This window comes from Nerophis ophidion, linkage group LG05, assembly GCF_033978795.1.
Source record: "Nerophis ophidion isolate RoL-2023_Sa linkage group LG05, RoL_Noph_v1.0, whole genome shotgun sequence".
In the NCBI taxonomy this organism is placed as follows: Eukaryota; Metazoa; Chordata; class Actinopteri; order Syngnathiformes; family Syngnathidae; genus Nerophis; species Nerophis ophidion.
This window is the reverse complement of record NC_084615.1, coordinates 77,200,998-77,215,795: the sequence shown is the minus strand read 5'-3', so window position 1 is coordinate 77,215,795 and position 14,798 is coordinate 77,200,998. Positions and strand designations below refer to the sequence as shown.

The window sequence follows — 14,798 nt, the reverse complement described above, 5'->3', positions numbered from 1 at the left end:
CGGCGGCAATTCAAGAAAATACGGTATATTTAATGAATAATACTTCAACAAAATATGAATGTAAGTTCATAAACTATGAAAAGAAATGCAACAATGCAATATTCAGTTTTGACAGCTAGATTTTTTGTGGACATGTTCCATAAATATGGATGTTAAAGATTTCTTTTTTTGTGAAAAAAGGTTTAGAATTAAGTTCATGAATCCAGATGGATCTCTATTACAATCCTTAAAGAGGGCACTTTAAGTTGATGATTACTTCTATGTGTAGAAATCTTGATTTATAATTGAATCACTTGTTTATTTTTCAACAAGTTTTTAGTTATTTTTATATCTTTTTTTCCAAATAGTTCAACAAAGACCACTACAAATGAGCAATATTTTGGACTTTTATACAATTTAATAAATCAGAAACTGATGACATAGTGCTGTATTTTACTTCTTTATCTCTTTTTTTCAAACAAAAATGCTTTGCTCTGATTAGGGGGTACTTGAATTAAAAAAAAATATTCACAGGGGGTACATCACTGACAAAAGGTTAAGAACCACTGAATTACACATATTGATATGTCAAAGGTTTCAAGCACTATACGCGTATACAAATGTATTAAATTATTTTTTTTCTGCAAGGTCATTTTTTTTTTTTTTTTGTTAATTAATAAATCATCACCATCAACACATTTATGTATTTACGTTTCAATCATAATGAATTAATGACACATTCATTCATTAAATAAAGTATGTATTTATTTATTTTCCATCTTGTTTCTACTCTCTTTAAAGGTGGTTCTCAAATGGGGGTACGCGTACCCCTAGGGGTACTTGAAGGTATACCAAGGGGTACGTGAGATTTTTTTAAAATATTCTAAAAAAAGCAACAATTCAAAAATCCTCTATGAATATATTTAATGAATAATACTTCAAAAAATATGAATGTAAGTTCATAAACTGTGAAAAGAAATGCAACAATGCAATATTCAGTTTTGACAGCTAGATTTTTTGTGGGCATGTTCCATAAATATTGATGTTAAAGATTTCTTTTTTTGTGAAAAAAGGTTTAGAATTAAGTTCATGAATCCAGATGGATCTCTATTACAATCCTTAAAGAGGGCACTTTAAGTTGATGATTACTTCTATGTGTAGAAATCTTGATTTATAATTGAATCACTTGTTTATTTTTCAACAAGTTTTTAGTTATTTTTATATCTTTTTTTCCAAATAGTTCAACAAAGACCACTACAAATGAGCAATATTTTGGACTTTTATACAATTTAATGAATCAGAAACTGATGACATAGTGCTCTATTTTACTTCTTTATCTCTTTTTTTCAAACAAAAATGCTTTGCTGTGATTAGGGGGTACTTGAATTAAAAAAAAATATTCACAGGGGGTACATCACTGACAAAAGGTTAAGAACCACTGAATTACACATATTGATATGTCAAAGGTTTCAAGCACTATACGCGTATACAAATGTGTTAAATTATTTTTTTTCTGCAAGGTCATTTTTTTTTTTTTTTTGTTAATTAATAAATCATCACCATCAACACATTTATGTATTTACGTTTCAATCATAATGAATTAATGACACATTCATTCATTAAATAAAGTATGTATTTATTTATTTTCCATCTTGTTTCTACTCTCTTTAAAGGTGGTTCTCAAATGGGGGTACGCGTACCCCTAGGGGTACTTGAAGGTATACCAAGGGGTACGTGAGATTTTTTAAAAATATTCTAAAAAAAGCAACAATTCAAAAATCCTCTATGAATATATTTAATGAATAATACTTCAAAAAAATATGAATGTAAGTTCATAAACTGTGAAAAGAAATGCAACAATGCAATATTCAGTTTTGACAGCTAGATTTTTTGTGGGCATGTTCCATAAATATTGATGTTAAAGATTTCTTTTTTTGTGAAAAAAGGTTTAGAATTAAGTTCATGAATCCAGATGGATTTCTATTACAATCCCCAAAGAGGGCACTTTAAGTTGATGATTACTTCTATGTGTAGAAATCTTTATTTATAATTGAATCACTTGTTTATTTTTCAACAGGTTTTTGGTTATTTTTATATCTTTTTTTCCAAATTAGTTCAAGAAAGACCACTACAAATGAGCAATATTTTGGACTTGTATACAATTTAATAAATCCGAAACTGATGACATAGTGCTGTATTTTACTTCTTTATCTCTTTTTTCCAACCAAAAATGCTTTGTTCTGATTAGGGGGTACTTGAATTAAAAAATGTTCACAGCGGGTACATCACTGAAAAAAGGTTGAGAGCCCATCCATCCATTTCTACCGCTTATTCCCTAGGTTGAGAACCACTGCTCTATAAGAATAAAACAGGCGGGCTTTAAGACCCTGGAAGTTTCTGTTGGGGTTGGCGTTCGTGCACTTCCCTGCTTGGGGGCGCGCACACGTCACGTCACAACAGTCACTGTCTCCGTGAGATGTAGGAGACCAGGACAACAGCATAATATTGACCACCAGGGATGAGGTAAGCACTTAAATCAAATTATTTCCATTATGGTTTTAACATAACACTGTATTACTCGTTACGGTGTCGCTTGCCAAGCGGTTTGAAGTGCTTTTATGCACTCAAGCTAACAGCTAGCACGATCAATGTGAAATGTCAACAAGCCGGCTACTGTAACAACATGCTCGTTTAAAAACATGTTTTGGGGATATCCCTCCATATTTTTAATGTGTGTTTTACAGTAAGTTGGCCACCCGCCTAACATTGAATCTTTCAAGCACTTCCTTATAATAGAACCCCCGACAAGACAGTAAATAGCTATTAGCTGCAAGCCACATTTTGACAAGCTGGCACACGTCTGCGCATGTGCAGTAGTCTAATCGCCAGTCACTGTTGTTGCTGTTCCTCTCCTGTCTGGATCATCAAGTCACTGCAATAATAAAACATATGCAATACTTCTTGATGGCAAGTGTTTAAAGGCCTACTGAAAGCCACTACTACCCACCACGCAGTCTGATAGTTTATATATCAATGATGATATATTAACATTGCAACACATGCCAATACGGCCTTTTTAGTTTATCCATCCATCCATTTCTACCGCTTATTCCCTTTCGGGGTCGCGGGGGGCGCTGGCGCCTATCTCAGCTACAATCGGGGGGAAGGCGGGGTACACCCTGGACAAGTCGACACCTCATTGCAGGGCCAACACAGATAGACAGACAACATTCACACTCACATTCACACACTAGGGCCTTTTTAGTTTAATGATGACGTGTACGCAAGACGTCACGGGTTTTTAGGAAGTATGAGCGCTGCACACACACACACACACACAGCTAAAAGTCGTCTGCTTTAACCACATAATTACACAGTATTTTGGAGATCTGTGTTGCTGAAACTTTTGCAATTTGTTCAATTAATATTGGAGAAGTCACAGTAGAAAAATGGAGTTGGGAAGCTTTAGCCTTCAGCCACACAAACACACGGTGATTCCTTGTTTAAAATTCCTGGAGGTGAAACTTTACTATGGATCAGAGCGGTCAAGCAAACATGAATCACGACGGAATGTCAACCAGCAGTTTTCGGTGAGAAAATTGTGGTAAAAAGTCGCTTCTTGCCGGAGAAAAGCTGAGCTTGTGCCATAAAGCTGCCGTCGACTCCCCTGAGACACTGCACGTCAAGACACCCGTGGAGACACCCCTCCGACTATCAGGTACTATTTAACTCACTAAAACACTAGCAACACAATAGAAAGATAAGGGATTTCCCAGAATTAACCTAGTAAATGTGTCCAAAAACATCAGAATCCGTCCCAATGCAATCGCGTTTTTTTTGCTTTCTAGTCTGTCGCTATCAATATCCTCAAACACTGATCTTTCATCCTCGCTCAAATTAATGGGGAAATTGTCGTTTTCTCGGTCCGAATATCACTTTTTGTTGGAGGATCCCATTAAAAACAATGTGAATTTGTGAGTAGCCATCAAACATGTGACATCATCGTCTGCGACTTCCGGTATAGGCAGGGCTTTTAGGATTGTAATAGAGATCCATCTGGATTTATGAACTTAATTCCAAACATTTCTTCACAAAAAAATAAATCTTTAACATCAATATTTATGGATTATGTCCACAAAAAAATCTAGCTGTCAACACTGAATATTGCATTGTTGCATTTTTTTTCACAGTTTATGAACTTACATTCATATTTTGTTGAAGTATTATTCAATAAATATATTTATAAAGGATTTTTGAATTGTTGCTATTTTTTTTAGAATATTTTAAGAAAATCTCACGTACCCATTGGCATACCTTCAAGTACCCCCAGGGGTAAGCGTACCCCCATTTGAGAACCACTGGAGTAGGATATAGATTTTCTAAAACAGGCGGGGAAGTATTAGTCAGGATATGAAATATTAACATTGCGACACATGCCAATACGGCCTTTTTAGTTTACTAAATTACAATTTTAAATTTCCCGGGAGTTTCGTCTTGGAAACGTCGTGTAATGATGACGTGTACGCAAGACGTCACGGGTTTTTAGGAAGTATGAGCGCTGCACACACACACAGCTTTAAAGTCGTCTGCTTTAACGGCATAATTACACAGTATTTTGGACATCTGTGTTGCTGAAACTTTTGCAATTTGTTCAATTAATATTGGAAAAGTCAAAGTAGAAAGACAGAGTTGGGAAGCTTTAGCATTCAGCCACACAAACATTCCTTGTTTAAAATTCACGGAGGTGAAACTTTCCTATGGATCAGAGCGGACATGGATCCCGACTACATGTCAACCGGCAGGTTTCGGTGAGAAAATTGTGGTTAAAAAGTCGCCACTTACCGGATATCAGCTGAGCTTCTGCCTCCCGTACAGCTGCCGTCGACTCCCCCGAGACACTGCGCGTGGACGTACACTTCCGACTATCAGGTACTGTTAAACTCACTAAAACACTAGCAACACAATAGAAAGATAAGGGATTTCCCAGAATTATCCTAATAAATGTCTCTAAAAACAGATGAATCCGTCTCAATGCAACGCGATTGCAATCGCGTTTTTTTCTTTTTTCTTTTATTTTTTCCTTCCCCCAGTCCGTCGCTATCAATATCCTCAAACAAGAATCTTTCTTCCTCGCTCAAATTAATGGGGAAATTGTCGTTTTCTCGGTCGGAATAGCTGTTTTTGTTGGAGGCTCCCATTAAAATATCCCATTAAGTACCTAGGAGTCTTGTTCACGAGTGAGGGAAGAGTGGATCGTGAGATCGACAGGCGGATCGGTGCGGCGTCTTCAGTAATGCGGACGTTGTACCGATCCGTTGTGGTGAAGAAGGAGCTGAGCCGGAAGGCAAAGCTCTCAATTTACTGGTCGATCTACGTTCCCATCCTCACCTATGGTCATGAGCTTTGGGTCATGACCGAAAGGATAAGATCACGGGTACAAGCGGCCGAAGTGAGTTTCCTCCGCCGTGTGGCGGGGCTCTCCCTTAGAGATAGGGTGAGAAGCTCTGCCATCCGGGAGGAACTCAAAGTAAAGCCGCTGCTCCTCCACATGGAGAGGAGCCAGATGAGGTGGTCCGGGCATCTGGTCAGGATGCCACCCGAACGCCTCCCTAGGGAGATGTTTAGGGCACGTCCAACTGGTAGGAGGCCACGAGGAAGACCCAGGACACGTTGAGAAGACTATGTCTCCCGGCTGGCCTGGGAACGCCTCGGGATCCCCCGGGAAGAGCTAGACGAAGTGGCTGGGGAAAGGGAAGTCTGGGTTTCCCTGCTTGGGCTGTTGCCCCGCGACCCGACCTCGGATAAGCGGAAGAAGATGGATGGATGGATGGCTATATGAGGAGCCATCAACATGTGACGTCATCGCCTGCGACTTCCGGTAGAGGCAGGGCTTTTCTCCAGTTGCGAACTTTATCGTGGATGTTCTCCCCGTTTGAATAAGAACATCTCATTTCAGTAGGCCTTTAAAGGCCTACTGAAATGAGATGTTCTTATTCAAACGGGGATAGCAGGTCCATTCTATGTGTCATACTTGATCATTTTGCAATATTGCCATATTTTTGCTGAAAGGATACAGTAGAGAACATCCACAATAAAGTTCGCAACTTTTGGTCGCTAATAAAACAGCCTTGCCTGCACCGGAAGTAGAAGCTGATGTGTGCGTGACGTCACCGGTGTGAGGGCTCCTCACATCCGCACATTGATTACAATCATAGACACCAGCAGCGCGAGCGATTCTGACCGAGAAAGCGACAATTTCCCCATTAATTTGAGCGAGGATGAAAGATTTGTGGGTAAGGATAGTGAGAGTGAAGGAAAAAAAAAAAGAAAAGAAAAAAAAAGACGAGGGCAGTGGGAGCGATTCAGATGTTATTAGACACATTTACTGGGATAATTCTGGAAAATCCCTTATCTGATTATGAGATTATAAAGTCATACCTGAAAATCGGAGGGGTGTGGTGACCGCCAATGTCTCTGAGTGAAGCCATGGAGGAGCCAAGAAAGTCGCAGCTGCCTCTTTGATAGCTGCAGGAAGAATGACACAAGCTCCTCTCATGTTTACGGTAAGAGCCAACTTATTACCACAATTTTCTCACCGAAACCTGCCGGTGGACATGTGGTAGAGAAGCATGTTCGCTGGACCGCTCTGTTCCATATTAAAGCTTCACAACAAACAAATAAAAACCGGCTGTGTTTGTGTTGCGACAGAATCCATTACTAATTGAACACATTGCTAAAGATTCAGCAACACAGATGTCCATAATACTGTGTAATTATGTGATTAAATCGGACATTTTTTAGCCGTGAGTGGTGCTGGGATAAAATGTCCACTACAACCAATAACGTCACAAGCACGCGTCAACATAAGCGTCATTTTCAACAGGATACTTCGCGGGAAATTTAAAATTGCAATTTAGTAATCTAAACCGCCCGTATTGGCATGTGTTGCAATGTTAATATTTCATCATTGATTAATAAACTATCAGACTGCGTGGTCGGTAGTAGTGGGTTTCAGTAGGCCTTTAAAAAAACACAATTTGTGTTAAACTTCCAGTGCTGTAACATCCATCCATCATCTTACGCTTATCCGTGGTCGGGTCGCGGGGTCAGCAGCCTAAGCAGAGAGGCCCAGACTTCCCCCTCCCCAGCCACTTCGTCCAGCTCCTCCCGGGGGATCCCGAGGCGTTCCCAGGCCAGCCGGGAGACATAGTCTTCCCAACGGTTGCAGTCAGTCCAGAACGCGGCAGCACGACTTTTAACAGGGGCCAGGAAACGCCAGCATATAACCCCAATCCTTGAGAGTTTGCACTGGCTCCCTGTTCATTTTAGAGTTGATTTTAAAATCTTGCTCTTTGTTTTTAAAGCTGTACATGGTCTGGCACCTCATTATATCTTGGACCTCCATCCAAATTTACAATCCTGCGCGCGCTCTGAGGTCCGAGAGCCAGCTCCAGCTCGTGGTGCCCAAGACCAGACTTAAAACTAGGGGAGACAGGGCCTTCTCTGTGGTCGGCCCTAAGCTCTGGAACACTCTGCCCGTCCATATTCCAACTGCTCCCACAGTCGAGTGTTTTAAGTCTCGTCTTAAGACCCACTTTTATCCTCTGGCTTTTAACACTAGGTGAGTTGTGTGGTCCTCTGTTGCCCTCTATGTTTTAAAATTTTGATTTCTATTTACTGTTTTAATTGGTTTCACCCTTATAATCGTTTTAATCATATTGTTTTTATATTGGTTTTATATGTATTTATTTTTTGCGATGAGGTAGCGACTTGTCCAGGGTGTACGCTGCCTTCCGCCCGATTGTAGCTGAGATAGGCACCAGTGCCCCCCGCGACCCCAAAGGGAATAAGCGGTAGGAAATGGATGGATGGATGTATTTATTTTTATTTTTTGTTTTTATTCAGTCATTGGTGGAGCTCAGGATAGTATTTGAATGTTGTTTTTAATATTGTTGTGCGGCACTTTGGAAACATTTTGTTGTTTAAATGTGCTATATAAATAAAGTGGATTGGGTTGAACGTGTCCTGGGTCTGTCCCGTGGCCTCCTACCAGTCAGACGTGCCCGAAACATCTCCCCAGGGAGGCGTTTGGGTGGGATCCTGACCAGATGCCCGAACCACCTCATTTGGCTCCTTACTGTAATAATCAAACATATGCATTACTTCTTAATGGCATAATAGGGTCATGGCTCATGGCAAGTGTTTAAAAAAAAACCCCACACAATTTGTGTTAAACTGCCAGTGCTGTAACATGACATGACTTAAAAGACATACTTTTTGACAGACCACCCGGTCATTTGCATTTCGTTTTGTTGACTGTGCCATATGGGTGATAAGATAACAATTGTTTGAATTTGGCTGCTTATTGTGTTTCAAAGTGGTAAACATTATCATCCATAAGTTTGTCAGTTACAAAGAGCACACTTCTTTTTATTGGGGACAAGCCGTTATGTGGCAGCGTTCAACAACTTTTATATTGCGTATTATCACAACCTACTAGTGTTGTCTCGATATCAATGTTTTGGTACCGGTACCAAAAACATTTCGATGCTTTTCGGTATTTTTCTAAATACAGGGGTAGGCCTGGGCAATATATCGATATACACGATCGCGGGTTTGTCTCTGTGCGATATAAAAAATGACTATATCATGATATTCGAGTATACGTTCTCACGCAGTTGCTTTTTACTGCGGGCATTACACTACAGGCTCTTCCCACTCCTTCTTGTGTCTCCTTCCCACAGACAGAAAGCGTACCTTATTACATACGTCACAAACTGTCACGGCATACGTCACCTACGTATACGCCCTCGCGGAGAAGAGAGGTAGCAGACTGGGTAAAGCTAGCTGTGATGCTAGCGAAGCCGTGCGAGTGGTATTACGAGAGAAAGAAGGTGCGAATGAAGGAAAAATTAGTTCCCACGAAAAACAGCAGAGGGTTCATCGTCTGGCGGTGGTTCGGCTTTAAGCGGGAAGATGTCGAATAGACAACTTTAATTTGTCAAGTGTGGGGCACAAGCGTTGCTACCAAAAGTAGCATTACTGCTAATATGTAGCATCATTTGAAAAGTCACCTGCTAGTAACTTTAATAAATATAGTTTTGGTCAATTGACTTAGTTGTGATTTCCTTCTCTGCATGAAAGTTTAAAATGAATATATATAAATGTAGTATGAACAATAATGTTTTAATGTAGACACGTGGAATCTTTATTCTGCTGTGATTATATGCATCAAGTGTTCATTCAAGGCTAAGGCAAAATATCGAGATATATATCGTGTATCGCGATATGGCCTAAAAATATCGAGATATTAAAAAAAGGCCATATCGCCCAGCCCTATACAGGGGACCACACAAAATCGCATTATTGACTTTATTTTAACAAAAAATCTTACGGTATATCAAACATGTGTTTCTTAATGCAAGTATGTCCTTAAATAAAATAGTGAACATACTAGACAACTTGTCTTTTATTCGTAAGTAAGCAAACACAGGCTCCTAATTTAGCGGCTGACATATGCAGTAACATATTGTGTCATTTTCCATTCTATTATTTTGTCAACATTATTAAGGACAAGTGGTAGAAAATAAATTATTAATCTACTTTACCATTTACTGTTAATATATGCTTAATTTTTCTTTTAACATGTTTTATCTACACTTCTGTTAAAATGTAATAATCACTTATTCTTCTGTTGTTGGATACTTTACATTAGTTTTGGATGATACCACACATTTGGGTATCGATCTGATACCAAGTCAATGCAGGATCATACATTGCTCATACTCAAAGTCCTCATGTGTCCGGGGACATATTTACTGAGTTTACAAACATAGTATACATTTTTTTAAAACAAAAGAACATGTGATGCCAAAAAATATCGATGTAAGATACGCTCCTGTACTTGGTATCATTACAGTGGATGTCAGGGCTAGATCCACCAATGGTGTTTGTTTACATTTTGACGCCGGCGAGCTACGGTGTGTAGTGAAGCATGTTTAGCTATTCCTCGTCCTGCAGGAATGATACTTGTAAGAAACTTACTTTATCAGTCGCCATGGAAGTGAGGATTAGTGATTTAGAAGTAGCTAAAACACTGCCGACTGGGGGTACTTTTCAGAGGCGGTATAGTACCGTATATGATTCATTAGTATCGCGTTACTATACTAATACGGATTGTCAATACCTTAAAACCCTCCAAACTACACAACAGAAATGGAACTTAATCCTATGTATTTTTTGTTTCAACATTTCCATTTTGAGAATGTTTTTTGCCATGCTTTCTCCTCTCAAAGATGAATTGACTTGCTCCAGTGTGCCACCCAGCAAGGAGGGTTGAGTACGATGAGTGGGAAGAGCCTGCTGCTGAAGGTGATCCTGCTCGGGGACGGAGGAGTAGGCAAGTCCTCGCTGATGAACCGCTATGTCACCGACCGCTTCGACTCCCAGTCATTTCACACCATAGGTGTCGAGTTCCTCAACAGGGACCTGGAAGTGGATGGACGCTTTGTTACCCTGCAGATCTGGGACACCGCCGGCCAGGAACGTTTCAAGTCCCTGCGCACGCCTTTCTACCGAGGGGCCGACTGCTGCCTGCTCACGTTCGCCGTGAACGACCTGCAGAGCTTTCAGAACCTCGGCGGCTGGAAGAAGGAGTTCATGTATTACTCTGACGTCAAAGATCCCGAGCGGTTCCCTTTCGTGGTACTCGGCAACAAGGTGGACATGGAGCAGAGGGAAGTGGGCGAGGACGAAGCGCGGGCCTGGTGCGAGGAGAGCGGCTGCTGTCCTTACTATGAGACCAGCGCTAAGGACGACACGAACGTCACGGCTGCGTTTGAGGCAGCTGTCAGGGAGGTACTGGCTGCAGAGGATCACATCGACCACTCGGTGCTGAGTGGAACTATTGATCTCCATGGAAACCGCAAAATATCCCGAGGGTCCTGCTGCTGACAAGTCCGGTGCGGAACCTCGCTTTTCGAATCTGGATGGCAGAAATCTGATGGCTAATAAGGGATTGTTTATGGTACACGAAGGGCAGATACCGATTGCTCAAGCATTCTGTGGATAAGCCGTATCGATGCTGCTGATAAGATGCAATTTGAGGAGAGCAGTTGGAAGGGTGCAGTCTGTCAAAGGGCTGACTTATTGGCACTCTGAAGCACTATTCCTATACTCTGATAGTATTATTGCACAATTCACCTTTTTCTGCACATGTTAATTTGCGCTCATTAGGAGCATTCAGAATAATATAAATTCAACTGAACAAATGGCACACTCATGTAGTTGTTAACCAGCCAGTATGCTGATTTTTTTTTTTTTTTAGCTTCTCTATTAGCAGACAAATGCTATCAAGAGACCTGTTTGCGAGCTGACTACGTTTGTTTTCCAACCAGGTACGGACAGATAGGTACGTAACGATACAAAAAGATCGTTGATCAGATTATTTTTATTGCACTCAATATAAAGGGAATTGTGAGCATTGTTTTATAACTCCATTCGACTGAAGGTGTTGTTAACACAATTGATTTAATTTCCGGTAATTCAAGTACTGTATTTGGGCCAGTTTTTTTGTTCGTTTTGTTTTTATTTTATTTACCTTACTGTTTATAAACTGCTGTTTGTTTTCTCTGTGATACACCCCCTTATTCCATTGTGTGGTGTTATTTTAAAGATCAGGAAATGATAAGCGTGCTTCCCTGGTGTGAAGAGGAGCTAATTTTTTATTGCACTGAACAACAATCAGGGCATGTTTTGATGCTGTCTTTTTGGATCGTGGGGGAAGCTTTAATAATCCATCCAGTCCTGTTATTAGCGTCTCATTTTTAGTGTCTCCTTAGCTTCGCTGGGACTTTTTTTTTTTTTTTTTTACGCGTCTCAGCTGAATGTGGTCACAAAGTTAAACACCTTAACTTCGTTTATTCTGTATGCAGTGAATAACACATTCGATAGGAGAACTGTATGATAATTGCAGCTAAATGGTACTTACAGTTTCATTACAGTGTGCTCGCGGTACACGTTTACACACATTTATGGAGGCTCTCAGTGACTGTGACTCTCAAAATGAGTTTTTAATGAATTCTCATGTGGTACATTGATTACTGCTTAAATTACTGTATTGCATTTTAAGAATACATCGTTTTTTTTTAAATAGATAATCAATTTTGTCGCTATGTTGCACCATATTTTTCACACTATGTTCTCTAATGATGCCAATCTTGGTGTCATAAAGCAATTTTGTGTGTGTGTGTGTCTGTGTTTGCATTAGAGAAGGAGTTATGCATACAGTTAGATCATAAAGTAAACTGCTTGTTTTGGTTTTTGCCTTTATAGATCACCGCAGTGTGATATGACATGAACTATTTATTTTTTTCTTCCGAAAGTGAAAAGTGTGCCCTATTGCAGGGGTAATGACATCATTCTGGCCCCCGAGTTCAGTTCCAAATTTGGGAGACAAACATTTTTAAAGAAAATTCTCTTAAAAAAACGAGAGCGCTCAACCTTTTTTCAGTGATGTAACCCCTGTGAAATTATTTTTAATTCAAGTAACCCCTAATCAGAGAAAACCATTTTTGGGTGAAAAAAAGAGATAAAGAAGTAAAATACAGCACTATGTCATTAGTTTCTGATTTATTAAATTGTAAAACAGTGCAAAATATTGCTCATTTGTAGTGGTCTTTCTTGAACTATTTGGAAAAAAGATATACAAATAACTAAAAACTTGTTGAAAAATAAACAAGTGATTCAATTATAAATACACATTTCTACACATAGAAGTAATCATCAACTTAAAGTGCCCTCTTTGGGGATTGTAATAGAGATTCATGAACTTAATTATAAACATTTCTTCACAAAAAATAAATATTTAACATCAATATTTATGGAACATGTCCTCAAAAAATAGCTGTCAACACTGAATATTGCATTGTTGCATTTCTTTTCACAGTTTATAAACTTACATTCATTTTTTGTTGAAGTATTATTCAATAAATATATTTATAAAATATTTCTGAATTGTCGCTATTTTTAGAATATTTTAAAAAATCTCACGTACCGCTTGGCATACCTTCAAATACCCCCAGGGGTACGCGTACCCCCATTTGAGAACCACTGGTATGGAGGAACATGGACCACTGTAAACACATGAGCAGATCCTTACATAGACATGTTTACCTTGCAAGAAAACCCAGAAAACTGGGGTCCAAACTTGTGATTTATATAAAATAGGCGTTCCCCAAGGCACGCTTTAAGTCCTTTCCTTCTTGACAGCTACACATTTATTTCAAAATGTGATACATTTTCAAGGTATTACTTCAGATGGACTCAGTATTGTTCAACTTCTTTACTTATACTTATGGTGTTCCTCAAGGTTCCATTTTAGGTCCTCTAATTTTCAGCATTCAGGCTGTTCATCTGGTGGCCTGCAAATTCAGTTAAAAACAACAACTTGTGAGAGACTAACATATTTGCAGAAGATTCCTAAAAAGTGCTGTCATAAAGATGATCTTTGACTAGCTTTTTTGCTCCTGTAACTCTGCAAAATAAATGAAGTAAAACCCTATATATTTACATTTATGAGGAGGCAGAATCTCAACGTGTACTATTTTTGTTTTATTTATTAAAAAAACATTAAAAATTGAAATCCATAGTGATGGTGTGTAAAGGCAAAGTCAGTCATTGTCCAAGTACTTCTGGTCTTGTTTGTACAAAACTGCATGTGCAGACTCGCTTCACTGTGAAACGAACGCAAACTCAAGTCAGGTACTGCCTGTATACTTTTGTTCTATGCAGGCCTTTAATAAGTGGCTTGTTCACATGATTGACATTAACTGCTAGTATTGTCCTGTCTTATTGGAACACAACCCCCAACTGTATTTCAGTTTCCCTGTCTTCTGTTCAAACGGTGTAGCTTATATCACAGCTTCTATTTGACATATAATGCCATGTGTGTGTGTATATATATGTACATATATATATGTGTATATATATGTGTATATATATATGTATATTTGTATATATATAAATATGTATATATGTATATATATATGAATATATATATATATATTTGTATGTATGTATATATATATATTATATATATATATATATATATATGGAACACATACATGTATGTATGTGTGTGTATACATATATATATATATATATATATACATACATATATACACACTTTTATATATACACTTATTTATATATATACACACAATATATATGTATGTGTATGGATATGTATATATATATACACACACACACACATTTATGTACATAAATATGTATATACATATATATATATATTCATATATATATACACTTATTTTATTCATATATATATATAAATAAAATGTGTATATATGAATATATATATACACACATATTTTTATAATTATGTGTATATACAGTATATACACACATTTCTACGTGTGTGTGTATATATATATACACACACATTTATATACTTATATATATACATATATATATATATATATATATATATATATATATATATATATATATATATATATATGTAAGTCTGGGCTTCCCTGCTTAGGCTGCTGCCCCCGCGACCCGACCTCGGATAGGCAGAAGAAGATAGATAGATGGATGGATATGTGTGTGTGTGTGTGTGTGTGTGTGTGTGTGTGTGTGTGTGTGTGTGTGTGTGTGTGTGTGTGTGTGTGTGTGTGTGTGGTCCATTTCACTTACTAGGATTTCATGTCAGTGTTCTCTCATGTTGCTGTAATATTCATGAATGTAAAACCTAATTTGGGCTGTCTGGAATAAAACGATCAATTTTTATAATAATG

The 14,798-nt window shown here is 38.4% G+C and overlaps 1 protein-coding gene across 1 annotated transcript; it reads left to right on the top strand.

Moving 5' to 3' along the window:
• The first annotated feature begins 2,397 nt into the window (after positions 1–2,397).
• Positions 2,398–13,940, top strand: rab9b (RAB9B, member RAS oncogene family). Its single transcript, XM_061901997.1, has 2 exons — positions 2,398–2,502; positions 10,275–13,940. The coding sequence occupies exon 2, from the start codon at positions 10,324–10,326 to the stop codon at positions 10,930–10,932; it is 609 nt and encodes a 202-aa protein (XP_061757981.1). The 5' UTR covers positions 2,398–2,502; positions 10,275–10,323; the 3' UTR covers positions 10,933–13,940.
• Positions 13,941–14,798: the final 858 nt, after the last annotated feature.

What these genes read in the sequence shown, in the direction of transcription:
- rab9b (XM_061901997.1), top strand. Translation starts at nt 10,324, where the DNA reads ATGAGTGGGAAGAGCCTGCTGCTGAAGGTGATCCTGCTCGGGGACGGA.